The sequence below is a fragment of the Balaenoptera musculus genome, chromosome 16 (genome assembly GCF_009873245.2).
Source record: "Balaenoptera musculus isolate JJ_BM4_2016_0621 chromosome 16, mBalMus1.pri.v3, whole genome shotgun sequence".
Lineage (NCBI taxonomy): Eukaryota > Metazoa > Chordata > Mammalia > Artiodactyla > Balaenopteridae > Balaenoptera > Balaenoptera musculus.
This window is the reverse complement of record NC_045800.1, coordinates 10,619,673-10,647,541: the sequence shown is the minus strand read 5'-3', so window position 1 is coordinate 10,647,541 and position 27,869 is coordinate 10,619,673. Positions and strand designations below refer to the sequence as shown.

Here is a 27,869-nt window from a genome sequence, read left to right as displayed (position 1 = left end):
AGAGGTAGAAGGAAATAGAGGTAGATCTTTAAAATCTTTTACCATAAGCTGTAATGAAGATGCATTCATTCAACCTTTCTAAAAAAAGTAAAACCTAAGAACAGATTGTGAATTCATGTGTAGTAATAATAAGTGACGCTGGACAATGGCGGGTATGCCCAGCTCTTCTGGAAGGGTTCTTTGACAGAGAAACTGATCACTTGTGGGCATGTCTATCTTTACTCCACAGGAGTGGTCACCTTCTCACAACTTGAAGAGCCTAAGAAAGAAACAGCTGGCTACCCGAGAGGCCATGGCCCGCCAGACCGTGGTCTCAGATACAGAGCTGAGTGTTGTTGAGTCATCTGTGATCAGGTACCCTGTTTCCGCCCCTGTCGTTTGTAATAGCCAAGTCATGGTTGGGAAATTGACAAATGTCATCCCAAGGCACCGCTAGTCTGCTTTTGAACATACGTTGGTGTTTCAGTACATGCTCATATTACTATAGAGTTAGTTTTAGTATTGCACTGCTTGGTGCAGTTTGCAGCAGTAACCTGTGCAGTAACATCTACACATCAGCACCCGTTAGTGAATATGATCATTCTCAGTGCCCTTCTGCTCCATAAACTTCAGCTTCTGAAATTCAAATGAATGTAGCATGAATATCCAGATGGATCATATTGTCATTTATGTTCACCAAAGGAAAGGTATTAGGAGTTCTAACTTATGTACCACCCCGTCCCCATCCCCACTAAATTTACAAACAAAAAACTTCAGAGAGAATGGTGAGTCGAGGTGAGGCCTCTGTTCTGCAGCAGAAACAGGAAAAAGGCTTTTTTTCTTGTGTGAGGTCTAGATCACCACATTTTTCTGTGCAAGGTAAACGTTCACTCGTGGCGTTAGGAGTAATTTGTGTTTTCCTATTATTGCTAGGCAAAGATTAGTTTCAGCCTTTCTTTTTTTAAAAATGGTTTTGACCTCCTGTTAATGCATCTGTATTTGGGGCGAGTTAATTAATTATGTCACTCTAGGGAAAAGAAATATCTTTATCTTATTTTCCTCTATCCCAAAGCTTGTTGCAGGAGGCTGAGAGTAAATCTGAACTCAGTCAGAACATCTCTGCCCGGGAGCATTTTGTGTTTACCGATAGTGATGGCCAAGTTTATCATCTCACTGTTGAAGGAAACTCAGTGAAAGATAGTGCTCGGATTCCACCAGACGTGAGTCCAACCTGTGATTAAATCTTCATTAAGATTTCTTATCAAAGTCCTTATTGGTTCTATATCCAGTGAAGCCATAGTTGAGTTTGAAAACTATCTCAGAAAAGTGTAATGTAACTAAACTTTACTAAGGAGCTATTATCACTGATTAAACTTGTTCCATACTGCTAGAGAATAGCATTATAACTGTTTCGATTAAGTGCTTAACCATGTGCTACTCATTTTTATCACTATAATAATCCATGAGGAATTATTTACATTTTATCTATGACAAGACTGAGGGAGAGTGAGTAACTTTCCCCAGGTTGCCCAGCCTAGTGACATGGCAGAGCAGCATCTTAAACCCGGGTCTGTCTGTCTGACTCTAGTTTCTCTTCTTTCCATTTCAAGCATTACCCTGAAGGATTTGACTAAAATCTAGTATTATTTTTGGGTAATAGTAATCAGGTTGTAGGTATAAAAATATTCATTAATATTTACTAACATATATATCCTCCTGTGGGCTTGTGGAGTTCTCTAACCAAGGTTTTGTAGTTAATAATTTGTGTCAACGTGTATCTCACAGGTTGTTTTTAATGGATGGATGAAGAAAATGTTTTTGTTAACGTATAATACTATAACCGTTAAGTGGAGGATGAGATGGTTTTTAAAATATATATATATTTATTTAAAATTGCCATCTAAAAATGGAATGTTGTAGTCGAATGCCAGCCCCCATATTTTACAGATGGTTCAGAGTCTCATGAGGTTGCAGTGAGGATGTTGGCTGGGGCAGGGGATCCCCTTCCCACATGGCTCACTCACATGGCTATTAATGCTGGCCGTGATGAGAGGCCTTGGTTCTTCCTTACATGAACCTCTCCGTAGGGCTGCCTGAGTGTCCTCAGACATGGCAGCTAGCTTCCTCCAGAGCGAGTGATCAAAGAGAGAGCCAAAGAAAGCTGCAGTGTCTTTTAGGACCTCGTTTTCAGAAGTCACATTTTCACAGTATGCTGTTGGGTCACTGTTCATTGTGGGAGGTGACTACCAAAGGACGTGAATACCAAAGGCAGAATCAGGTAGGGGGGTGGGCCTCTTAGGTGCTGGCTACCACATCTTCCTTATTAACAACTTTAGAAGAATTGAGGGCATCCAAAAAACCTTCATTAATAAAAATTGAAACTAGCATGTGAAAGTGCTTTTTCAAACTGTAATTATATTTTTACTGTTATATAGAACAAGTCATATCTGAGACTTAGTAATGTCTATTTGAAACTCTCTAATATTGCCAAAAGTTTTCACTAGTGTGAAAATAATGCAAATGTGAAAAATTGATATTTGGTAGTTATAAGTAGGAGCAGTAACTTTAAGTGTGTAGCAAGAAAAGCTGCAGTTAAAGGGTGTGGACATAAGAGTTGCAGTGTAATGAACTGTCCTCTGGAAAATCAGTTTGCTTTCTTAGTAATATTCAGAGCTCCTCCTCTAGACTCCAGAGAAGGACCCATCTGAACTCCGATAGTGGCACTTGCAAATAGCTCAGTCTCTCTGTTTTCTAATCACGTCGCATTTGAGATTAGAATAGAAATAATCCAATAATTTTTGAGATTCTAGTTCCCCCCACCCTAAAAAAAAGTTTAAAATTTTTGAACATTAGACACATGAATTTTCCTTTTTGTAACTGCTTCTTTCAGGATTATTGCACCACACAGCTTTTAAGATTCTACACTGTTTTATGGAGATCTGAAGTCAGGATATAGCAAGTCTCTATTCTGCCTGCCAGATTATTTTATTCCGCAGCTAGAAGCAGCTTCCTCAAGGAATGACCAGCCTTATTAGTGAAATTAGTGCATATTTTAGAGCAGATTATTTTTAGGGAAAGAGAATTAAGCATCTAGTATATAAAACATGAGAAATTGGTTTTGGTTCATTATTTTTATTTGCAGTAATCAAAACATTTTTCAATGACTAATATGTAGAATTTAGGCAGAGGTTTTGTTTGTTTATTTTAATCCAATATTTATCTTACCCTCCTCCCAAATGTAAAGTATTAAACATTTGTTTTGAGTTGAAACTTCCCCTGAGTTTTGGCCCCAGAACTATACAGTATATAAAAATGGGGGAAAAAAAAAAGGAAAAAAAAAAAAATGGAAAAGAAGAAGAAAGCTTGACATATTTTAAATTATGTTCTCATGGAGAGTTTATAGTTGACTGACTGCCTTTATTCAGAAAATCAGAACAGCAGGAGAGAATGAACATCTTTGCTTTGCTGCCAGCCTTACTTCTCATCTTCTGAACATCATAGTTTACATGTAGGCAATATATCAATGTCAACTAATAATACTCTATCATAGAGTTTTAAATCTTACACTGGTTCTCTTGGGATTATTTGGAGCCACAAAGCGAGTTTGTGCCACATCCTCTGAAAGCACCTTAGGCTTTCCATATGGCTTATATCCCATCAACAAGCTCTTAGGTGGAAAGGTCTGGGTTGTTTAATTGTGCAGTTGTATTAATACATCACTTGTAATTCTAAGCTGGTAACACTGATTTCTGGGCAAATTTAAACTTTAATATTCTAATTTTTAGAAGTTAGAAAATAAGATTATAAAATGTAAAAAAAAATTTAAGACTGAAAAAGTAAATTTAAAGGCAAATTCTTAAACATTCTGTTAATATGGTCAGGAGAATAGAAATAAGATCTTTATACTATACAGAATTCTTTTTAACATAGCTTTCTAAGTTTTTTATTAATTGAATTCATTAAAATACTCGCTTTTAATCCAATTTTTTCTTTTGCTTCTTGACTAACACTATGATGTATGCAGTATTTGGTGTGTGTGCAAGTCTATTAATAGCCAATTTGGCAAACCCTTGGAACTTTCCTACTTACTATCGATGCCATGAGAACTAAACACGTGAATTTTTATATTGTTCTATAAATTAAGAAACAAGATTTCTTTTAATATAAGTAGAGAATAAGTAGAAAAGTAATTGAGCAATAATATTATTTAATAGCTAACATGTATTGACTGTTTACTCTGTGGCAGGCATTGTCATAAAATCTTTACCTGTAGAAATTTATTAACACTAATAGGAACTCCTCAAGTTCTGTGTGCTTACCTTACTTTATTGATGATAAATTCTAGACACAGAAAAATTAAGTAAACATGCCCCAGATCACACAGCAAATTACATGATAAAGCTTGGATTCAAGCCCAGGCAGCTGACCCCAGAGCCCAGGCTCCTCGGCTCTCCATCACATTACCTCTGTGCATGTGTTAGATCTTGAAGCTCCTTTCTCCCCACTTTGATTTATTACAGTAGTGTTTCATTCTTTTATTTGTGTTTCCCTATGTAACTTCTCTGCAGAGCCTTCTGTGAATTCAAATTGTGCAGATGCCTTTAATACACAGTATCTCTTCACCTTCCTTATTCCAGAAGGTATCAGTGAAGCTCTGGATCTCCTTTTTCTTTCTTTTTTTTTAATTGAAATATAGTTGGCATACAATATTATGTTAGTTTCAGGTGTACTACATAGTGATGGATCCTCTCTTTCAATAGAAAAATTGCTGAACAATTAGCTGTGAAACAGCTTTAAGTTTCCCCCAGAATAGATTTATTTATCCTTTTGCAGTGAGGGATAGCTTGGAGACAAGAACTCTCTTGAAAGGGTGTCCTTTCCTTCTCTTTTTTTCTTCTTTTAATTTTCTTTTCTCTGAAGTAGTTCTTCCTCAAAAGACATCCCTTTTCTATAAATCTAGTTCAGATAACAGTGTCTATCGAATTGAAATCTCCTGTTTCTTCTTAGTTGAAATCGAAATGCTAGGTAGCTCTTGTAGTGTCTGAACTCTGTTAGTGTTTGATGACGTTCTTACTAAAGCAAAACCATTTATAATTATGTTTTATTAAAATAGCTTTATTATTTTATCACAGTTATTAAATAAAAATATTTCTCTGTTATGACTGCTTATAAATGGTGAAATTGATGTGTATTTGTGGCTGTTGTTTCCTAGGGAAGTATGGGTAGTATTACCTGCATCGCTTGGAAAGGTGATACATTAGTTCTTGGAGATATGGATGGAAATTTAAATTTTTGGGATTTGAAAGGCAGAGTATCCAGGTATGAATCAAAAAATGCAATCGTGTTATTTGGTTTAAAAAAAAAAAATCTCTTGGTATGGTTCCACTGGAGGCTTGTGACTTGGTAATAAGCAGGGTCACCAAATATGGTCATGTGGAGCTTGGACCCTTGGGTCTCTTGTCACTGCACTTGGGAGGAAGGGCCTTGAGCCAAACTCTGGAACATTCATAGAAGACCCTTATCTGCAGGTGGCTCATGCATAAGTCCTGGGACACTATTCCAGCCATTGTTAAAGAGCAGACACTTTCTGTTATATGTGGCCCCTGTCCCAGAAAGCAGAGATTCTCCTGTCACGTCACTAGACCTTGTCAAAAACAGAAATAGAAAGAGACATTGGACATATCTCTTGATGATGAGATATTACTCTACTTCATATTGGTGTTTTGGTTTTTGTTTGTTTGTCCTCAGAGGAATACCTACACACCGAAGTTGGGTGAGGAAGATTCGTTTTGCCCCTGGTAAAGGAAACCAAAAATTAATAGCAATGTACAATGATGGAGCTGAAGTATGGGATACTAAAGAGGTAGGCCCAGCTCCACGTGGGTACACTGCAAATGAAGCCGCTGGCCACAGGAACTATGTATTTTTTTCTTCCTTCTGATTTAGAAATGAAAACTATGTAATGGGTTTGTCAAGCTGATTAAAAGTTTTCTTCCTTTAAAATTTTTCTTTCACAGTATTTCTGTTTTAAAGGTGATAGCCCAACAGATTTTTAATGTTATCACTATCTTTGGGACCTTTAAAATGCAGTCTGCATGTGGAAGGTAGACTGCCAAAGACTGTTCAGTTTTGAACGTAAACTGGACCTTTGCCACAGGCGCTGTCTTTCCTTGACTGTTTAATCCGGAATGATAAACATCTTCCTTTTCTTTGTGAAAGTGACAATCAGATTCACTCTTGAAGGTTCAGATGGTGAGCAGTTTAAGAAGTGGAAGAAATGTAACCTTTCGGATACTGGACGTGGACTGGTGTACATCAGATAAAGTGATCCTGGCTTCAGATGATGGGTGTATCAGGGTCCTGGAGATGTCCATGAAGTCCACGTGTTTTAGGATGGATGAACAGGAGTTAACCGGTATGGAGTTCTAGGGAAAGGATGTTTGGAAACCTGTCTTTATTTTGTACCAGCTGCTCTCTTCTGGGGAGAGATGCTTCTGTTTCATCTCAGTCTTGCTTTCTAGGAATCTGAGTTTAAGAAAATATTATATATTAACTTAAAGCTTGAGTGTTTTTATTGCTGAGATGCTAGACTCTTTGTAACTGCAGACGTCAATCATTCCCCGACTCTGGTTTACCAAGCACCCCTTCCTTGACCCTTTTCTGAGTGCTCTGTCAAAAGATCAAAGATGTTTACATTTATAAAAATGGCTTCCGCAGACTTTAGGAGAACTCATCAGAGGACATAAATCTAGTGATAAGGTGCTGCTGGCTTTTTAATAGTGAGCCTTATATCTTTCTCAACCATGCATCATGGAGAAATCACTTTGGAAAGTGTGCTGAGTATCATGAATTTTGATGCCCATCTTACGACTTGTTAAAGGGCCAGTCAAAACAAAATTAGATGATTGCACTACCTTACCCTTTTTTGTATGGTTTTGTATGGTTTATGCTTTGAGATTTTTTTTTCCAGAATGAAAAATATTTTAGCAAAAATAACTGTGACTGTAAAAAAAGGATGAGAAATTTGTGAATGCACCCATCAATCTACTAGAAAATCAGACTTCCTTCATTAAGTTTTCTCCAAGCATATATTTGGTGTACACTCTAAGCTATCTGATCTGTAAAAAATTTCATTAGAGAATTGTTTAGTCATTTACTGAGTTTCATCTTAGAAACTGTCAGCTCTGGGAATTGTCTATACCTTTGTAGAGTCAGTCTTTGGCACATTCAGAGGCAATAGTGTTTTGAAAACCTGCCCCTTCATGTTATGTTTGTGCTTGAGGCACTACCAAGTTGTTGTTTATGTTGGCTGGGCTACCTTATGTTAGGTGTGCTTTTGTTTTTGTCACTGCCCCACCCTGCCACTGTATTTGGGAACCACCACTTCTCGCTGGGCTACCTTATGTTAGGTGTGCTCTTGTTTTTGTCACTGCCCCACCCTGCCACTGTATTTGGGAACCACCACTTCTTATTCTGTAACCGTGTCTGCCATCTGCTGAGGCAGAAATTGAGCATTGCATTCCCATATCTGTCCTTGAGACACTTGCCAGCTCTGCAGAAGTAACAGGACTTCCTCCTAGGGAAGGACAAGCATAGATAATATTTTAAACATAAAGTTATTAAGGAAATGGAGGGAATTTCAAGGATGATTTTTCTTTTAATTTAGTTACTAATTCTAGACAAAGAAGTGTGCAAATATAATCTAAATGTTTGAGAAGCTTTTCTTTAACCTTTAACTTAAAATTTGTATCTAAAAATGTCCATAGCCAGGGTACTTATTTTTAAATTAAACTGACTACAGAATTAGAGCCCATCATTAGCACATGTTTAATACCATACCCGAACAGCTGACCTGCAGCCAGATTTTATTTATTTATTTATTTATTTATTTTGACCACGGTTAAAGATTTGATGAAAGTTCATAATAATGCAGTTGACAAGAAAATTAGTTATTTCTGAGATATACATTTTGAAGTAATAACTAGGATTATTACTTATAACATTATACCAGAACATATAAGATTTTTAGAAATTTCATGTAATGTCTGAAACATTTATATTAACATATTTCCATACATATTTCCATACAAATACAAATATAAGATTTTTAGAAATTTCATGTAATGTCTGAAACATTTATATTAACATATTTCCATACAAATAACCCAATGAAAGTTTAGTATTAGTTGTTTTGTTTGTTTTTTTATACTGCAGGTTCTTATTAGGCATCAATTTTATACACATCAGTGTATACATGTCAATCCCAATCGCCCAATTCAGCACACCACCATCCCCACCCCACCGCAGTTTTCCCCCCTTGGTGTCCATATGTCCATTCTCTACATCTGTGTCTCAACTTCTGCCCTGCAAACTGGCTCATCTGTACCATTTTTCTAGGTTCCACATACATGCATTAATATACGATATTTGTTTTTCTCTTTCTGACTTACTTCACTCTGTATGACAGTCTCTAGACCCATCCACGTCTCAACAAATGACTCAATTTCGTTCCTTTTTATGGCTGAGTAATATTCCATTGTATATATGTACCACATCTTCTTTATCCATTCGTCTGTTGATGGGCATTTAGGTTGCTTCCATGACCTGGCTATTGTAAATAGTGCTGCAATGAACATTGGGGTGCATGTGTCTTTTTGAATTACAGTTTTCTCTGGGTATATGCCCAGTAGTGGGATTGCTGGGTCATATGGTAATTCTATTTTTAGTTTTTTAAGGAACCTGCATACTGTTCTCCATAGTGGCTGTATCAATTTACATTCCCACCAACAGTGCAAGAGGGTTCCCTTTTCTCCACACCCTCTCCAGCATTTGTTGTTTGTAGATTTTCTGATGATGCCCATTCTAACAGGAGTGAGGTGATACCTCATTGTAGTTTTGATTTTCATTTCTCTAATAATTAGTGATGTTGAGCATCTTTTCATGTGCTTCGTGGCCGTCTGTATGTCTTCTTTGGAGAAATGTCTATTTAGGTCTTCTGCCCATTTTTGGATTGGGGTGTTTGTTTCTTTAATATTGAGCTGAATGAGCTGTTTATATATTTTGGAGATTAATCCTTTGTCCGTTGATTCATTTGCAAATATTTTCTCCCATTCTGAGGGTTGTCTTTTCGTCTTGTTTATGGTTTCCTTTGCTGTGCAAAAGCTTTGAAGTTTCATTAGGTCCCACTTGTTTATTTTTGTTTTTATTTCCATTACTCTAGGAGGTGGATCAAAAAAGATCTTGCTGTGATTTATGTCAAAGAGTGTTCTTCCTATGTTTTCCTCTAAGAGTTTTATAGTGTCCAGTCTTATATTTAGGTCTCTAATCCATTTTGAGTTTATTTTTGTGTATGGTGTTAGGGAGTATTCTAATTTCATTCTTTTACATGTAGTGCAGCCAGATTTTAGATTACATTTTTCTTTTAAAGTTTTCCTAATACTAAAAAAAAAAAAAAAAAAAAAAAAAAAATTATTCCTATCCAATCTCTATTGGTGTGACCTCAGCCAGAAAGGGAAAAATTTTTAAATAATAATGGGGAAAGGTCAATAAAATTGTGCATATTTCCACATATTGAACTTTAAACTCAGAACAACACTCAATAAATGTTAAAGAATAAAAACTGGTGAGAGTGTAAATATGGAGTTAGGAAAAAGATGTCTGTGTTTGCTGCCAGATATGTGCTGATTTGAGCTTGGAAAAATATCAGTCTGTTTGATATGATACATTCCTATTCTGAGGAATTAGAAATGTATTTTGGACTTACTGATGTTGGATAAAAATAAAATCATTTGAGGTCATAGGCAGTGATGTAATATTTAATATATTTTCTTCAATTCTCCTTGATGACAAGTAGAAATATCATAATATATTGATTCAAATATGTTTTCTTAGAATAGCTTAGGTAGTCTTCTTCTTCCACCTGGCCTTTATTTACATTTGTCTGATACCTTCCCCCGCCCCCCAAAAAGGGGGAGGTCAGACAAATGTAGAAAATTGGAATCCCTGTTTTTGAGTTGGAGAATCCTTCTTGCCCACTGCCAATTATCAGGGGCATAAAATGGCATAAAACAATCTTAATATTCTTTTTAGCAGCATCTAAAAGGAATTCAAGAGTATGAGACTTTAATAACATTTAGTATGATGCTGTTTCCAAGCACTTTAAATAGTGTCACTATGGTGTCAGAGACTCTTCAATCTCACTTTCTCCCCAGCTCTTAGCCCCTGTGTCGTAAGTGGTGATTACATTGAATATACTCTCTGAGTTGCCACCAGACTTACACACCGTTCTCTGCTGACTTCTCTGTAAACTGTCTATAGCTGAAGCTTTATAGTAGTATAACATTTTACTTATTAAAAGCAAAAACTTTTTTTGTCTAGAACCTGTGTGGTGCCCATATCTCCTTGTTCCAAGGGCCGCCCTCGCCTTGAAAGCTTTCTTATTACATCAGCCTTGGAATGGACGGTATTCTTTAGACATTTCTCATGTGTAAGTTTTTTTGCATTTTTGTTTTCCTTTCCTAATTGATTTAAGATTGAAGGACACCCATGAAAATCAGCAGTGGCCTGTCTCCAGGGCTTATAGGGATTGGAACCTTAAAACCAAGCTGAGGCAGTAATGGCAGACACAATAAAAGAATCACTGATCTGCCTCTTGTCTTCACCCCTCTGGGGACTTTGGGGAAGCGTGAGCCTGTGGACAGCTGTGAGTACACATGCTGCTCTCAGGTGGCTCTGTGGTAGTCTTACTGTCTGAACATGGGGCATGGCATACTGAGTGTGAAGAGGGCCGGTTGAGGCCAAGAGGAATTTGGGGACAAGATTAATTCTTTTTAGAAGCAGCATGAAGGGGCCTACTTCAGAGGTATTTTATGTTTTACAGTCTGCCTCATTGCAAAAAAATATTCAAATTATTAGTGGTTATTAGTTAACCTACCACAGGTGTTACAGGACTTATGCCCTGTGGAATGCACAGATAGGCATGGGTTAGGGGAATTAAAAAGATAATAATATGATGAGGTGTCTTTTCTCCAAGAAGTATCTACTTAAAGAAAAGAATGCTCATTTTGCAGAGCAGAACAAGCAGATTCCTTTAGTCATTGCTAAGTTCTTTATTAACATGAATCTAAATCTGATAGTTTTTAGAGCTCACTGATAAATTTTCTGGTTTCTTGAAAGCCAAGGAGACTTTCTGTACTCATTTCTTGGTTTTGACTAAATAACATAAAAGCGGACATTAAAGATGATTGAGTAGTTCCTGAGTAGACTGTTGCTATTTTGGTCTACAACCAGGTTTTTAACCAAGGACTACAAAGAAGTTATTTCTATATTAATACAACTTTTTTTCTGGTGAAGAAATAAATCGTTGTAAGTGAGGAGAAAATGAACTCATTTAAAATCTTTTCTTGGTACAGTGATTATCCAGAAAATGAAGAAATAAAGAATCTCCTTCAAGAGCAGTTGAACTCATTGTCTAAGTAAGCACTCCAACTATGTTTTATTAGAAGATAAGAATATGAAAAAGAAAAACATAATGATTTAGGCTTTTTAAAATTAAAATAAGCTTTGTTTTAGAAAATATTTAGTGGCCCACGGAGAGACCATTCTGTTCACAGAGGTGTGTTTCCCTGTAGAACCTTTGTCTTGTGGAAGTAAGGATCCGATTGCTGGGCGGTGGATGTCTTGTAGCTCAGCCTGGCTCCAGCACAAGTCCCCTGCGAAGCCTCGTGTTAGAGGGTGTACGCAGGGTGATTCTTGTGTGTCCGTTTCCCTCTCCTAAAATGAGCTCTCTGTGTCAGGAGCTGTGTGTGCACTATTCTGGCTAAGAAATTAATATGCTCCCTAGAGCCAAGAGCATTTAAAAATATGTACTGGGAATAATATTGGAAAGGAAGTAGAAAAATATGGGTCCACAAGGAGTTCTTGGTAAAACATAGCATGTTTTTGCAATCTAGACTCTGCCACATGTATTTTAATATTTAATAAATTAACGATAATAGAATATTTTATTGATGTCAAATTCGAAATAATTACTTTATTGTTTTCTCTCTTGCAAGGTTAACCTTTATGTTTAAATGGAAAAGAATAGATTTAAAGACTATCTTCTCTTCTTCCTGATTTATAAATATTCTATATTTGGCTATTTTAGAAATAGCAATTTATAAAAGCACTAGCCTTTCTTCCTTAAATATTTTAATTTTTGAATACGTTCAAGAATAAATTCTGAATGCATCGTCTCTAAAGTATATACTGTTCCTGATGATTATCAGCAAAATCATTTTATCAACAATGACATTCTTGTTCCTATAGTTAGACAGCTGTTCATATTTTTAAAAACATGAGTTGAACTGCTTCAAGAAGCAAGAAGGTAAATCACAATTAGAGCCTTAAGCTGTGGTGGTTGATGGGTACTGCTTCTCCAAACCTAGATACACTCTAAGCCCTGTAAGCTTTTGCAATTTCCGGGTCACAGCAAAGTGACTTCTTTTGGAAGTTCTAAACATACCCTTTGGGTAGGATTTTTCATTTTAAGAGTATACTGATTTATCTCCTTTATTGTTGGATTCAAAAATGTTGTCTTGCCTTTGTCTGGATTCCTGTCCGCAGTGACATAAAGAAACTCTTGCTCGATCCGGAATTTACTCTCTTGCAGAGATGCCTGCTTGTTTCAAGGTAACTCTGTTTGAAGTGTTTTGTGTAAGACACAGGGAATTTCAGGTTAACTCATTTCTTTTATTAAGGTTGTTAGTTAAGACCAAACTCTTCTGGATTTTAGAAAATATATCAGTTCATCCTTTATAGTTGGCTTACAATTAATTTTGAAAGTAGTACTACAAATAGGAAAAAAAAACCCCCACATTTTAAACATGAGATCTAGGCCTTCTCTATTGAAAAGACTCCCTCCTACAGACAGCTTTTTAAAATATCAGCTACAAAGTGCATAAATATACCTATATATATTGGTATGCCAATATTGGTATTAAATATACCAATAAGTTATATTGAGAAGTAATAACCTGTACATTCTTACTGTACAGTAGAGTTGTCCCTTATAAAAAAAGACATTTCCCTCCACTCCCCAGAGAATAAATAGCATATTATTTCCACACCTTATCTAGTCAGTTATTCCAGAGGAACTTCTTCCTTAGTTGGTCCAGATTGAAAGATATGCTAATGGGAAACCAGGTAAATAATGGCCCAGGCTTCAGAACCATGGTGTTCCTCTGAACACAGAACAAGGGGGGATTTGGGTCTGAAGGGGCCTCATGCAGTCAGGGCCCTGTGCTGTTCGAGACCCAGTAACAGGGCCGGAGGACTTGCAGCTTCACCTCTTCCACCCAGCCCGGCACGTGGTCTTTCACGTGCCAGCACCATGCTCCCAGCACTTGAAGCTACTGTGGGAAGCCCCCATCCAGGCCCCGCTCTGCTGTGTGAGTTCACTGGAAACTTTGGTCTCACCCTTGCCAGGCTTTACGGCGATGAATCGGAGCTGCACTTCTGGACTGTTGCTGCTCACTACCTGCACAGCTTGTCCCAGGAAAAGGCAGCAAGCGCACCAGCTGCCGAAGAAACTGCTCCTCGGGACAAAGTGAACAACCCACTAGATATATGTTACGACGTGCTCTGTGAAAATGCCTATTTTCAGGTATTAGGTTTCATATGTTAAAAACCTTTAAAGCTCTGTCTTTGTAAGTATCTTAACCTTGGGAAACTTTCGCACTAAGTAAAGGTCCACGTAATAGAAATGAGTCCCTTGGCACATTCACATAAAAAAGGATTGACTCAGTACTTGAAAAGCTCATAAATGCTTACAGAGTTTTTTAATAGACATTAAAATTTTATTATTAACAGTCTTCTAATTTTTTTTGGTCTTAAAATTTTTAACTTGGTTCATTTTAATTTTCTATAAATAACAAATAATTAATTTACTTGGTTTGAATTTGCTGTTCTATATATATAAAGGTAGCTTAATAATTTTTTTAACCTCCAGTAGAGTACTAAATTACACATAGGGATTTTTCTTCCAGCTCTACTGAAGTGCAAGTTTCTGTAAGCAGGCAAACTTGCATACAGATTATAATACATTTCAACATTTTTTCTTCTTAGATTCTTATTAAATTGTTAGATTTCTATGAAGCTGATTAATAACCTCAGAAGTCAAAGTAATGTTTACTAGAATGACTTTAAGTATAATTTAAATAATTCAAAAGTTTTAAAATCCAGCCTCAATTTTCTCTCTTTTTTTTTTTTTGAAAATTTCTGAAATTTCTAGAAATTTCAGCTGGAAAGGGTTAATCTCCAGGAGGTGAAACGGTCAACTTATGATCATACCAGGAAATGTACAGACCAGCTACTTCTCTTGGGTCAAGTATGTCAATTTTTATAACTCTTTTCATGTTTCAGGGAGTTCCTAGTTGATTAGTAATTTACAGCATTACTTATACCACACACACACACACACATACACTATAGTGTTTCCCTAAAAGTATAAAAGTATAAGTATAAATTTATGCTTTCTTTCAAAATAAGACCAACAAACATTCTGAGAAGGCAAAGGTATATGGTTAACCAGCTTGTAATTTTGGCTTCCATAATGTCACATGAGGCCTAACTAGTTTTGTTTTGTTTTGCTTCTGTGTCTTTGAATTGACTGGCGCAAAGCTTACATAAGCACCTGTATAAACCAGAATGTGGTTTTACATTTGTCCTAAAGAAGCAGTGTTGTACTTTTGTTCAACTTGTATATATGTAAACAAAGTGTTCACGAACATTTTTGAGAAAAGTCCTCTTTAAGCTGAAAACTTCAGTGTTCCAAATTATGAATTTTAAAAGGTTATGTTGGAGGAAAATGGCCTCGTAATTAGAAGAACTGTTTCTCTTATTAGACAGACAGAGCTGTGCAGTTGCTATTGGAAACAAGCGCAGATAACCAGCATTATTACTGTGATTCACTGAAAGCCTGCTTGGTCACAACTGTCACCTCGTCAGGCCCCTCCCAGAGCACCATTAAGCTCGTGGCAACTAATATGATTGCCAATGGGAAATTGGCAGGTAAGTCATGTTTTTGGGTATATTCGTCAATACTCTGGAAAATCAGACCCACTCCTGGAAAGTAATTGGTTATTAGGGGTATTTCTTTCTTTTTTATATACACTGGAGAAAACTAGAAAGATTATTGCTAGCAGTTTATAAGATGACCATATAATTTAATCATCTAGACCAGAGTGCTTTTTAAAGAGTAAATGGGGCACTATTAATAATTGCCAAGACAATAGGCATAAATTGGATAAACCTGGGCACCCTAAATGCTGAAAACCAGTGAGTGAGGTAGGCTTTACTTGTTTGTTTTCTGGACTGTGTTTGTACTTCCAACCCTGGTCATTTGAGTGGTAACATTGTAAAGCCCTATTTTAATATTTTATTTTAAAATTTAAGTCAGTAATGTCTCCAATAGGTAGGTATAAAATGTCCAAGAGCAGATGAAGTCAAATGGTGATTTTACCCTTTAGTGACTCGTCAGAGAGACAGCTCCAGTGTCACTTGCAGAGCTGCTATTTTGTCTTCCAGAGGGTGTTCAGTTGCTCTGCCTGATAGACAAAGCTGCAGATGCCTGCCGCTACCTGCAGACCTATGGCGAGTGGAGCCGGGCAGCGTGGCTTGCCAAAGTAGGTGATTCTAGTAGGTGCCTTGAACATTTGGGATAGAAAGTTCAGTCTTGAACGTTTGACTCAAGATTTAGAAGCATTTTTGTGGCTGCAAAGCGGCTTTGCGAATATTTTCTTGCAACTTTCATCCTCTTGTTCTTTGAGTATAAATTACATTTCTTATTGCAAGTTGGAGGTTGCATTTGTAGCAATTAAGTGAAAGCAGCTGCCTCCTCTCCCTACTGGGGTGTGAGCCCAGACTACAGCCCAGAGGTGTTGCCAGGCCTGTCGGTCCCGAAGGTGTGTGTCCCCGTCACTGCTGGTCATGATGCTGCAGCATCAGGGGGTGTGTAATAAAGCAGAGCCGAGCTTTGTTTCATAGGTACAGATCCCATTTCAATTAAATTCTTTTTTCCTTCTATAGTGCAGGATGTCTTTGTTTTTAACGTGGGCATCTCTCCCAGGTCCGTTTAAATTCAGAAGAGTGCGCTGATGTTTTAAAGCGGTGGGTTGACCACCTTTGCTCCCCTCAAGTGAACCAGAAGTCAAAGGCCCTCCTGGTCCTCCTCTCCCTGGGCTGCTTTTCCAGCGTGGCTGAGACGCTTCACAGGTACACCCAGTGTCCACGGCTGGTCAGGACCACCCGGGATTAACCACCTTACGCTGTCGTGAGGCTCTGCCGGGTCGATGGTAGTCCTCGGTGTCGGGAGTGAAGGGAGGAGCATACATTTTAGGTTTATTTAAAAAAGAAACCTAAAGGGATGGAACAGTCTATGTTTATTAATTCTTCATTTGGTCTAGGAACTGTGTTATTTTCCTACCAATATGCTAGTCACACCTAACAGGTACCTGTTTAAAAAGAATATTAAAAAAGTCTTCAGAGAATTGGGGACAATTCATCTTTGAGTAGAACAACTGAGATGAAGGCTAGAAGGCAGTAGGAAGGGTGAAGAAAGGGTGGCGAGTTGGAGGTGTCCCCTCTGAGAACCTTGAAGGGTAATTAATACTCATCACTTGTTATAGGACATTTTATTTATTTAAAAACTAAGGGAGGTAGGTTGAGGCAGATACTGCAAAAGCTTACTTGTTAAATCTGGGCAATGGGTATGTGAATCCTTGTCCTATCTCTGTAGATTTCTGTGGAATTCAGTGATTTCACAAACTTTTTTTAAGTATTAATAAAAAAGAGCGGGGGGTTGGGGCGTGAGAATTCTCCCTTCCTTTCCTCTAAGCCAGGGCTGAGAACGGTGCTGGTGCAACTTACGCGGCACTTGGGCTTCTGGGGAGAGTGTGTACAAGTCTTTACATGGAAGCACGCCCTGGGATCGTTCTCCTCTCAGATACCGTAAATTATAGCACCTAACTCGTGTTCTGTTGAGCAGCATGAGGTACTTCGACAGAGCGGCCTTGTTTGTGGAAGCTTGTCTCAAGTACAGTGCGATTGAAGTCAGCGAGGACAGAGATATCCTTTGCCGGGACATGTGTGCTGAGGAGGAGCGGATGCCGTGAGCGGGTTTTAGAATCTCTCTCAGTTGTGCTGCCGGGGAAGAACTAGTCTATCAAGAAAGATCTGTATTCTGACCCTCCAGAGCCAAGAAAGAGGGAGAAACGAGAGAGACAGAATCAGAAAGAAGGTTGTTGCACCACCGGCATCAGCTGTGAGATAGACGGAGCGTCAGGAAGGGCTGTAAAGGGGAGGGAGCCCGAATTTTGTAATGTTTTGTTTGAACTTAAAAAGAAGACAGAGGAAGACTAGTTTAGGAAAGGTATAGGAGGCTGCTACTAGAATAAATGCATACTGGAATAGAATAAAAAGAAAGACTTGCTGTTATCCATAGGGACAGTCTAACATGGAACAAGACACAGCAGCACTTCAGAGAGACGTGTCATGCAGGCAGGTCACTGTGGTCCACGTATGACCAGGAGCATTTCAGTTCTTCTACACGTCACTTGAGTCACATGTGTTTCTATGAAAAGAATGAGCTTGAGAATCCAACTCTCAGGTCCTTGTGTTTGCAGAGGCCTTGTTGTTATATCATGGCACTTTTTCTTGAATTGTTACATTGTGGCCTCATTTCTACATGCCATGGTTTTGATTTTCTGTATATTTTTTTATAGAAAATTAAACAACTCAGTGTCATATATCTAGGCACTGGGGAAGTTGGCTCTAGTTTGAAGGAGCCATTTTGGATATCAGAACACAGTGGAACAGGGCTGTCTAAAATCCCAACACCCAGCTATCTGGAGCTCTTGCCTTGGGGCAGGCTTTGTAAATAGAACCGCTCAGTGAAGCTCATCTGCCCCTTAAACCACAGCCTCTCCGACTTTCAGACGGCATGAGGGTATGCATGTGAGTTTCACTTCTGTCATCCTTCTTTCTCCAGTCGTTAAGTGCATTTAGACCTTGGAGAATCCGGGAGGATGTTAGTTGGGTCTTGTAGAAGGACAAGCTCTGGGCTCAGCTGGTGCAAGTGCAGGGACATTACACATTGAAACATCGCCTCCCCAGCCAGGAGTTGCCCTCCCCCAGGGAAGAGGTACCTGTGCTTCTCCCGTGCTGCCCTCCCGTGGACACTCCGGCAGAGCTGGTCATTGTTTCTGGCCTGTGGGAAGCTGGTGGAGCCCTTTTTGCCCTTCTTTTCCTTAACTGTGGTTTACAGAAACTCATCTCTGCTATATATGCGGATTATGCCCGAAGTTTGAAGAACCTTGGTTTTAAACAGGGAGCGGTTTTTTTTGCTTCAAAAGCTGGAGCAGCTGGCAAAGATTTATTGAATGAGCTGGAGTCCCCCAAGCAAGAAGTGACTGAAGAGTGACAGGTCAGCATGTACCGGGGCACCCGGCCTCGCGAGCAGTCGGCCGGGGCCTTGGTCTGGCTGTGGACGGCCACAGCCCAGGCTCATGCGGACACCGTCCCTGCCGGGGTCCTCGTGGGCCGTTTCACTACCTGTGCACAGCAGCGTGTGAACATTCACACTGTCAGGAGCGGGTTCTAGGACCTGTGTTTCTCTCAGAGGAAGGTGGGAGCGCTTCAGAATTTGAAAGTATAACATTTTATACTTTGGAGACAGTTTTAAGAGTCCCTGGAAACACTTTTAATTTTTTTTAAAGTTAAGATCCAAGCAGCTGAATTGCTTTTCTCATTGACTAGATTTAAATCTATAGTAAAAGGAGTTTGTGAGACCTGTTCTGAAATCTGTGCTTTGCCTGTGTTTATATACAGTCATTCCAGGTACAAACAGAGCAGAAACATTTAAACAGTAAAGGTGACTTACCATAGCATTCCTGGTTTTCTTAACCTTGAAAACAGAACTGTTGATTTCCTGATTTAGGCAGTTGCTAAGTTTTGTAATTGCAGGTTCATAGGCGCATAGAGAAATTGTCCGCTTTATATTTTGTCCAGTGTGTGGAATCTTGTGTATTTGGATTTTAACTCCTGGGATGCGTTACAGTACCCCCCCCTCTGAAGGCGCTGTTCTTTAATAGTCTTTGTTTTCTTCCAGTGACTGAACTATATGAGATGTGACTGTCATAAATTATTGCTAAAAATTTAAATGTGTATAATTTACAGAAATGATAAATAAAAAGGGACTTCATCCCAGCCAGGCCTTTGTGTTCTCTGAGCTGCTGTGCACCAGGCTGGGTGCTGGGCTGGCGCCTCAGGAGTCGGTCGAGCTGCCGGCCCTCCAGCATCCAAGCCGCTTTGCTGAATCCAGAGAACCTGGGCTGCGGGAACTCAGGCCCGCAGCATAGAGCTGCCTCTGAGTTCCTGGGTGGGCAGGGCTCGGCTTGTGGCTCTCAGAGGTGAGGAAATGGCCTTCCTGTCTTCTCCTCCTGGACGTCCACGGTGGCACGTATCGTAACACCCACCAGGAGGTGTTTTTAGATAAAATCGTAGTCTCTACCCTTAGATATCAACCAGTCTGCCCCATCAGACAAGGAACTGAGATCCATGGAGAGGAAGAGCCTGTCCCTGGAATGCTTGTTCCCAGGCCAGTGTTTTGGCTAAATGTCCTAGAAGAAACCCAGGACCCATTCATTGGTCCTGTGATTGGCTAACCTTCTTGCCCTTTCTTTGCCTAGGTAGGTTACATAGAATTTTTGAAGGCCATGGGCAAACCCAGCTCTCTTCATATTGTTTATTAGTTAAATGATTGTCAGGATAGACTTTATTAATTCAACCGTCAACTAGCTAAAGGATAAAAGAATGCTGGCCTTAGTAAGCAGAGAGAAAAAAGAAGAAATTCCAGCATAGGGCATCTTGAAAATTAAATGTGCTTTGAATTGGAGGCCGGCAAATAGGCAGTGAGCTGTTGCCTGATTGTGGGAATGGAGGAGAGGACCAGGCGCAGCTCAGCAGCAGCTGCTGAGCAGAGAGGCCCGAGAGCCTGGAACATGTTACAGACCGGCTGGTCAGGATGGCAGCCAGTCTGTGTCAAGATACAACTCAAAGTCCCGTTCTGAACAGAACCCGGACTTCCCTTCCCCCGTGTCCTTGTGGGCTCAAAGCTGAAACTGTGCTCCACGCCCCTCTGGTGAGCATTCGAATTCAAGGGTAGGTGAATCACATTCACAGTCAGTCTTTCTGAACCTCAGCTTCCCTTTTCACGGAAGGTCTTTAAGCACATTGTGTTATCAATGCATTAGCAAAGGAGGCTTCCTAGGGTGACACAAGCAGCGGGAATTGGGAAGGAGAGTGACCGTGACTTCAGGTCAGCAGGTGTCTCCCTGTGCAAATCCCCACAGGTGTGCTTGTCAGGCCCTTGGCCCTTCCCTTGGCAATGAAGGAAGCCTGGGTGGAGGGGAGAAACCTGGTCTGGTGGGCAGGGGCTTCTGCGCAAGGGAAGCCCCGTGTGAGACCACTCCTCTGGCTGCTCTCGCAGAGCCATTTCCTGTCGCTCACTGTTACCTTTTTCCTGTTCGGTTACTAATTGTTCTGCGGGTGGTGGCATGCTCTCGGCCTGCCCGCACTTGTGCTTTAGTTATTTCCATCGCTTTGAAGGTGGGAGCAGAACCTTTTGTTCTTCTAAAATAGATATCAGAGCAGCATCAGTACAAGCTTCATGTCCCTCCCAGATGCAACTAATCAGAAATTCTCTACAGAATAGACCTCACCTCGATATGAAAACAGGTCCTCTCTCGACTATTTATTGCCTGGAGATTTCATCTTGCATGAAGACAGTATTAGGTTTCAGTGAATCCTCAGCTCGGGATCACCCACAGTATTTCATTCTCCTTGGCAGCACTTCATGATTGAAGTAAAGTGTTCAGGTACAAACTTGTAGTCATGCTAGAATAAAAGAATTCTGCAAGGCAGAAATGACAGACAAGTTAGAATATTCTCTGAGCCAGTAGGGCTCTATTTCTTTGGGATCTATTTTAGAAGAACAAAAGCTTCTGCTCCCATCTTGTAACTGATTTGACTGACTCAAAGCAACTTGTGAATGAAAGAAGTCTCTCAATTAAAATGTAAAGGGATTTTTAATTGGTTATACTTGAAGGTGCTGGTGTTTTAAAAGAAGAAAAGCGAAGGAGCTGGGCTTTAGGAATGCAGTTCTCCTGAGAACTGCTGGAATCCAATTAGCTGGGCAGGCCCAAAGGGCACTCAGATGGGCAGATTGCCCCGCTTGCCTTTCTTGTCCTTAAAGGCTCCTTGCATGTGTTTGCTCCATCAGCCATGCCAGGCCCACGCAGAATAATGCCATGAAGGCCCCACTTCTCTCCCACTCAGATTTTCAGTGACTGCGGCTCTCAGATGAGTCCCTGCAGGCATTTTGCCTCAGCATTTGGCTCTCAAACCTAAAAAGGCCAACTAAACACCACCGACCCTCCTTATTTTTTTCAGTGACATTGAGAAATATGACTTAGTCAAGGTGAAAGTAACTGTCCAAAGTACAAGAGAAGGAAAGACATTCTAGGTTCCGTAGGTGATTTGGGTTGATATCTAGCTTTTCCATCTTCCATATTTATTTTTAGCAAAGCCAAGTGCAGTTAGGCAAGAAAGCTGTTAAAAACCCTGTGATGTACTGCTTCAGAAAGATTGAACAAATTAGTTAAGACTTTAAGATCAGATAAAAAGATATTCCTCAGTCACTGCCTTAAAAACGTTGCTTGGGTCAGTTTTCTCTCGCGTTGACTGTCTTCTTGAAACTGAAGTCGGGTGGGCTGGTGTGGGGCAGCAGTGCGGGCTGGCGGGGGGTGGGGGTGGGCGGGTAGGCTGCACGGGAAGGGGCCCCCGTTCCGTGGCTTCCTCGAGACGAAGGGCTGCAGAGTGCGGCCTGCAGACCTGCCTGTTTTGTAAACAAAGTTTTACTGGAACAACCGTGACCATTTGTTCAGTGTCCGTAGCATTCAACAGATTTGAGTATTTGCAACAGATACTCTATGTCCTAAAAAACCTAAAATATTTACTGTCTGGCCCTTTACAGGAAAAAGTTTACCCACTCCTACTCTAGGTCCATAATGCCAACTTGAGATGAAATTTCAGATGTCCAGTTGTCTTTCTGGGTACAGATCAGTGATCCTTCTCTGACTAGGTACACTAGAACTTACCTCTTTTTAGAAAGATGTTGTTATAAGTGTTATCGCATCCGGCTCCTTTATGGGCCCCAATTCCCATGGCAGTGGGTCTAGGAAACTACGTACAACATGTATCACCTGGGCTGACCTTAGTCTTATTTCTGACAGTTCTGAGATAAATAGATGGTATATATACGTCATCAGTCGATGATAGATGACATCAGCAGATGATAGAAAATTTATATCTAAGAGCTGTTTCATTATCAGCAATTTTAAGCAAATCTCAGTCTTACTCCAGACACCTCCTAACGTGTTCTGCTATAATAAGACCTCATTTTATTCCAATATTTTGACATTCTACCGTCTAGAGCTTTCATGCTTCAGGCAGGGTGGAAGATGAAAAATCGTTACACCCTAAGCCCGTGGTAGGTGTTAACTGTTGCTGACGTGAGTTCACAGGGTACAGATGTTTCTGGACAGAAACCCTGGGTGGGGGAAGTCTCAGCAACTGATGACTCGGGCTTCGTGTAATCCCATATGGATGAGCCAGGAAGTGGAACGGTTATCAAAAGGGGAGGATGGATAAGCCTGCAGCATAATCAAATGGAAAAGCTCAACTGAGGAGGAAACTGGCAAACCGTAAGTTGGCACAGATACATTGTGGGAGGGAGGGAGGGAAGGAGGAAGGCCTGAGAAACGAGATTTCTTAAAGGCTGATTTGGGGGGAAATGATTCGGATCGTTTTCTTAAGAACCATCTGTCCAACAACAAAATTTAGTTCTGTGGATTAAGTTCACTTCCCAGTGGTCTCGAGTGCGCATCGGGAATGTAATTGAACGACAGGCCCTTGCATGTCTGAAGTTGCTAATATCTGTCAAGAGTAGGACAAGAAGAATAGACCGTGTCCCGTGAAGCAGCTGGAAAGCTGTCCTAGAGGATAGTGTTCTAGCAAGAGTCTAGCATTAGTTAATTCAAGGGATCTTAAGAATCTGATTTAAGTTTGTGCTCTTGGCAATGCCACTGCACGTTGCAGAGGGTCTGCGGGAGCCACACTGGCTAGCAGGGTAACTGTCAGCCAAGCCTTGGGTTTTGCTTTTTGCTTTTGCAAACCTGCTCAGCAGTGGTTCTGAACACCAGTGCCCAAGGTGTGGAACAAAGAGGAAAGCGTGGCCTCGGGGTGGCATGTCCCTGCCATCTAGCTGCCTGACCTTGGGCAAGCCGCCACCTGAGCCTCCTTTGTAAGAGGGGGATGATATTGCCTGCCTCCCAGGGTGGTTGAGAGAAAGATGACAGATGACAGGTGGGAGGGCTCATCAGTCTAGAGGATGCCCAAGTCCTTCGAAGTTATTCAGGAACGTGTGTGTTCTGTCTGCGTCGCTGCTCGTGGGAAGATGGGTGAGATTGTCAGCTTTCGTTGAGGACGGGGAGTCTTGCTTGTGAGACACAGACCAGCAGGAGCTGGGATTAGAACAAGGCCGGGAGGAAGGGAGAGAAAAGGAAGACAGAAAGTGACTCTCGGCACCCCTAGCGTCCGTCGCCCACTCTGGCATCGTGGAGAACTTGTTCTGAGTAGAAAGAACTTGATCTGGTGCCAGGGTGGACCACCTTGTCTCCATGGGGCATCTCCAGACACCTGCTCCGTCCACTTCCAGCAGTTCCTCCCTGACCGTCTCCCCCATACGCAGCAGGTCTCCTGCTGCCTGAGACTCACATCACCTTCCCCCACCCCAGCCCTCTGCTGCCTCCCCACCCCCTGCCCTGTCCTTACCCGTGGGAACCACCAAGCTCCGAGCGTGGACTGAGCCACCACCTTCCGTGGGAGGCACTTCCCTACAACTGGGTGAGGCTGGGATGGAGTAGAGAAGTGAAGAGCAGCCCTGGGCACGAGGGGACGTTCACCCCCGACAGAGGAAGGACTGAACAGAATCTCCCGGGAGTGGCCGTGAAAGGACACACGGCGAACAGTGGAAGACAGACCAGGAAAGGCGCACAGCAGGTGCCGTGGGGTTCAGAAAGGCCAGGGAGCAGGCGACTCCCTGGGGCCTCCTGGGGAGGCGGTGTCAGCGTGGCCCTGAAGGATGGGCAGGAATGAGCCCAGCCGGTCCAGGCAGATGAAAAGCGCAAAGAAAGGTGTGGCCGTGAAAACAGACCTAGAACCAACACCAGCAAATGGTTCCATTTTTCAGCAATGTTGGATACGTCCCCTGGGGCTGGGTGGCAGGAGCGTGTGGACCAGCTGCTCGGGCGCCCATGGAGGCCCCCGTGGGGCCCGGTCCTGTGCTCTCTGCTCACCAGAGAACCGGCCAGCGGCTCCCATCAGCGGCTACAGGTAGCAGGGGAGCTGCGTTCCCAGAGCCGCATCGCTGACGGTGGGTGAGAAGGAAGAGGCAGGAGCTTCTGACCTGCTGGGCAGTGAGGCTGCAGGTCTGTCGGACCACCGTGGCGGGCCCAGCCCACTACCCCTGAAAGGGAGGTCCAGGCCTGGAGGTGGGAAGAGCAGCTTAGCCGTACCCCCACTTCCACTGTTAGTCCTGCTGTCCATTCACAGAGCAGCCAGAGTGATGCTTTAGATACAAGATTCTCATCACATGCTGCCCTGGCCACCTCTCTCCAGCGGCTCCCATCGCACTTGGAGTAGAAGCCAGCCCTTTACCACGCCTGTCTATAAGGAAGGCCCTGCATGATCTAGCCCTGCCCACTTGCCTCTGTCCACGTCTCTGACCTTGAACATGCCAATCCGTCCGCTTCAGCACCTTTGCACTTGCCGTGCCCTTTGCCCGGAGCTCTCTTCCCCTGCTGTTCACGGGCCTCGCTCTTCCCTCCCTGAGACCTCTGCTCAAATGTCACCTCACCATCGGAAGGGCCACCCTGATCCACTCGTACAGGCAGGGCCTCTGGAGGGCTCTGGCAGCCTTCCGAGACCAGCCTGGTACCAGGCCTGCGCCTTAGGCCTTCCCACCTGACTGCGCCCTCGGGCAGCCCCTACATTCTCCAGTGTTCTAGAAGGGTTACCGACAAGTGTTGGGTAATCACATTCCACAAGTTTCCATTTTTCCCTGGCACGTGTGGCAGGACAAGCCTCCTCACGCATCTTTTTCTCATCATATCTCATTTCCTTTAGCGAATGCACATGATGTCTTATTTAAATGCAATTCTCTGAAAACTTACTAACTGGAGTGTCAGTCTAACAACATCCTCTGCTGTAGTTGATGAATACAGAAAGAAGCACTTTTGAGAGAGGAAAATGATGTTCATTGTTTTTTCTTTTCTGAAATCTGTAGATACTAAGAGGCAACCTGTCCGGAAAAGCCAGTATCCACTCTCTACCGGAGGGGGTGGAGGAAGCTGGGGGGCAGGGAGTAAGGGTTCCCCCATAACACGCACTTGTCGGTGATGAGAGCCACGGTCCCAGCCTTCAGATCCGGTTCCGCCCTCAGCGCCTTCTCGCCTCCCCGCAGCCCTGTAGCCCCTCCCCCGCTTCACTGGGGCAGTTACTGCTGGGCCACGTCCACAGCCAGAGAGATGTCTCATCACTCGGTCAGGCTTGCAGCGCCCCTCAGCCCTGACCCCTGCAACAGCTTCCTACCAGGACGTGTTGGAGCGGCCTTGGAGTCCGAGAAGCAGGCGAGGGAGGAGGGAGGGGGACTTCAAAGGGCCCTCCTTCGCTGGGTCTGGCCCGGAGCTGCACAATTGGCCCCTGGGGAAGAAGGGAAGGGGTGCTGTGCCCCATCCTTCTGATTCATGGCCTCTCAGGCGCCCTGTTCTCATTTCCTGCCCACATTTAGGCTCTTCTAGCTCTGAACCCCAGTGAGAGGGTTGTGATCGCATTGCCTTCTCCTCTCCGGGGACCCTGTGTAAATTTGTAGCTGCCAATGGTGGGGACCCTCTCCCCTTATCTGCTTCCAATCCTCAGGGCCTGGTGAAGGAACAGTATCCTTGCAATGCTCTCCAGGACCCCTGGACCCACTTTGTCCAGCAACAAAGAGAGTCCATCCCCAAGGTGAATTATGGAGTCTCCAACCACTTATAGAAACAGAACCAGCTCACAACGTCAAGGACACAGCGGCAGATTAAAAGAGCAAAAAGACAAAGGAAAACATTCAAGTTCCATTGCTACTGGACCCTGCCCACTCAAGTTTTTGGGCCAAACTAAGTTCCCCCAAGATTCCAGCCATTCATGCCTCAGCCTGCTGGACTAGGAATATGCATGGGATTGCTTTCTGAGGGGTGAGGGGCTCTGGCTTTTCACAGAGTAACAGTGATGCCTGGTGAGTTTCAGGGCTGCAGCCCAGCCTCTGAGCTCCCAGACCTTCAGGCCATGATCAAACCCAAATCCACCCAGAAAGAGCCCCACGGACACACACGTCAGCCTCTGCCAAGGGTGAGGGCGCTGGAACACCTGCTGGAGGCTGCTGGGAGTTGCTGGCCTCCCTGTAGGGGCTTGAATGTTGTCCCCCCGAAATTCATGTCCACCTGGAAGCTCCGAATGTGACCTTATTTGAAAATAGGGTCTTTGCAGATATAATTAGTCAAGACCTTGAGATGAAATCATCAAACAATGACGGTGTCTTTCTAGGAAGAGGAGAGGACACACAGAGGGAAGAGGGCCATGTGAAGACAGGGGATCGGAGTGACGTAGCTGCCAACCATGGACGCTGAGGCTCTCTGGAAGCACAGAAGCTGGGAAGCAGAAGGGAGGATTCTTCCCTGGAACCTGAAGAAAAAGCATGGCCTTACCAACACTGATTTCAGACATCTGGCTTCCAGAACCTCAAGAGAACAAATTTCTGTTGTTTCAAGCCACCAAGTTTGTGGTCATTTGTTACGACAGTCCTGGCAAACTAAGACACCTGCACTGAGCAAAAAGGAGGACACGGAATTCCTCAGGGACTTCAAGTTGTAGGGCTGACGTCCCCCTTCTTCACCCAGAACAGTAAGAATTCTGACTCCATTCCCCCATTCTTTTGTGGCTGGGCTGGAGGAGGCCTTCAGCCTGCATTTGTTTTACTGAATCTGCTTTGTCAGGGAAGAACCCACTTTTCCAAAAAGAAAGGAACGGTTTTCAGTTGCACTTCTGGACCTAGAAATTTCATTGTCAACCAGACTGACATAACCAGGCTCCCTGCTTTCTGTTCCCGACTGCCTCTTTTCAGCAGCGCTCCTGATGCTTTGCTGGCATTTCTTTCCACTGCCCTCTGCTGATCAGGCAGAACCAGGGACAACAGCAATTCCAGAACCCACAGCCCAGGGAAGTCCCACTTGGTAGTCAAAGCCATCCAGACCCATGATTCTGGCTTGGGGAAGATTCCAGAGTTGGGGATTCTCTGTGGTTTTAACTTTCCAGGCTTCTGGAACCAAGAATACCTTTAGTCAGTTTATCCCAATATGTGTTCCTCAGAACTGTAATGTCCTGCAAAATATTAGTAAATATTTTTTAAACATCATAGTCAAATAAGTTTGCGAACTGCCAAAATAAATATAGTTAAACAAATTTCTGTACTGCAGAACTTCTCAGGGCTTTTAATATGTCAGATACAAGTTGTGTCCCTCCAAGCAAAGGACATGGTATTCAAGGTTCCCAAACCTGTTTGATCACAGGTTCTCCCTGTATTCTGCTTGCTTTCAGCTGATTGTGGTTTGTTGAGCTACAACAATGAAGATGTCCCTCCCTTCCTTCTCTGCTACTGGAGCTTTCTCTTTCAAAAAGAGAAAGTGGTTTTAAAAAACCAC

At 42.2% G+C, this 27,869-nt stretch overlaps 1 protein-coding gene and 1 long non-coding RNA gene across 3 annotated transcripts in view; both read left to right on the top strand.

Moving 5' to 3' along the window:
- WDR11 (WD repeat domain 11) overlaps nt 1-19,221 on the top strand; it is a 55,968-nt gene extending 36,747 nt beyond the window's left edge. Inside the window, exons 15-29 of one of the 2 annotated variants that reach the window (XM_036828635.1) lie at nt 230-354; nt 1,052-1,199; nt 5,192-5,298; nt 5,728-5,842; nt 6,223-6,394; nt 10,357-10,465; nt 11,391-11,453; nt 12,583-12,648; nt 13,444-13,621; nt 14,249-14,344; nt 14,862-15,027; nt 15,544-15,641; nt 16,085-16,230; nt 17,003-17,082; nt 18,279-19,221. In XM_036828635.1, the coding sequence (XP_036684530.1) occupies nt 230-354; nt 1,052-1,199; nt 5,192-5,298; nt 5,728-5,842; nt 6,223-6,394; nt 10,357-10,465; nt 11,391-11,453; nt 12,583-12,648; nt 13,444-13,621; nt 14,249-14,344; nt 14,862-15,027; nt 15,544-15,641; nt 16,085-16,230; nt 17,003-17,082; nt 18,279-18,436 (1,827 nt within the window). In that variant the 3' untranslated portion in view covers nt 18,437-19,221. Of the gene's footprint in view, nt 1-229; nt 355-1,051; nt 1,200-5,191; nt 5,299-5,727; nt 5,843-6,222; nt 6,395-10,356; nt 10,466-11,390; nt 11,454-12,582; nt 12,649-13,443; nt 13,622-14,248; nt 14,345-14,861; nt 15,028-15,543; nt 15,642-16,044; nt 16,231-17,002; nt 17,083-18,278 lie in introns of those variants that run through there. The other variant, XM_036828636.1, reaches the window with a different exon arrangement.
- Nucleotides 19,222-21,858: 2,637 nt separating this feature from the next.
- Nucleotides 21,859-27,630, top strand: LOC118883132. The gene is made up of 2 exons (XR_005016926.1): nt 21,859-22,778; nt 25,421-27,630. It is a non-coding gene; the product is annotated as an uncharacterized LOC118883132 (long non-coding RNA).
- The last annotated feature ends 239 nt before the right edge of the window (nt 27,631-27,869 follow it).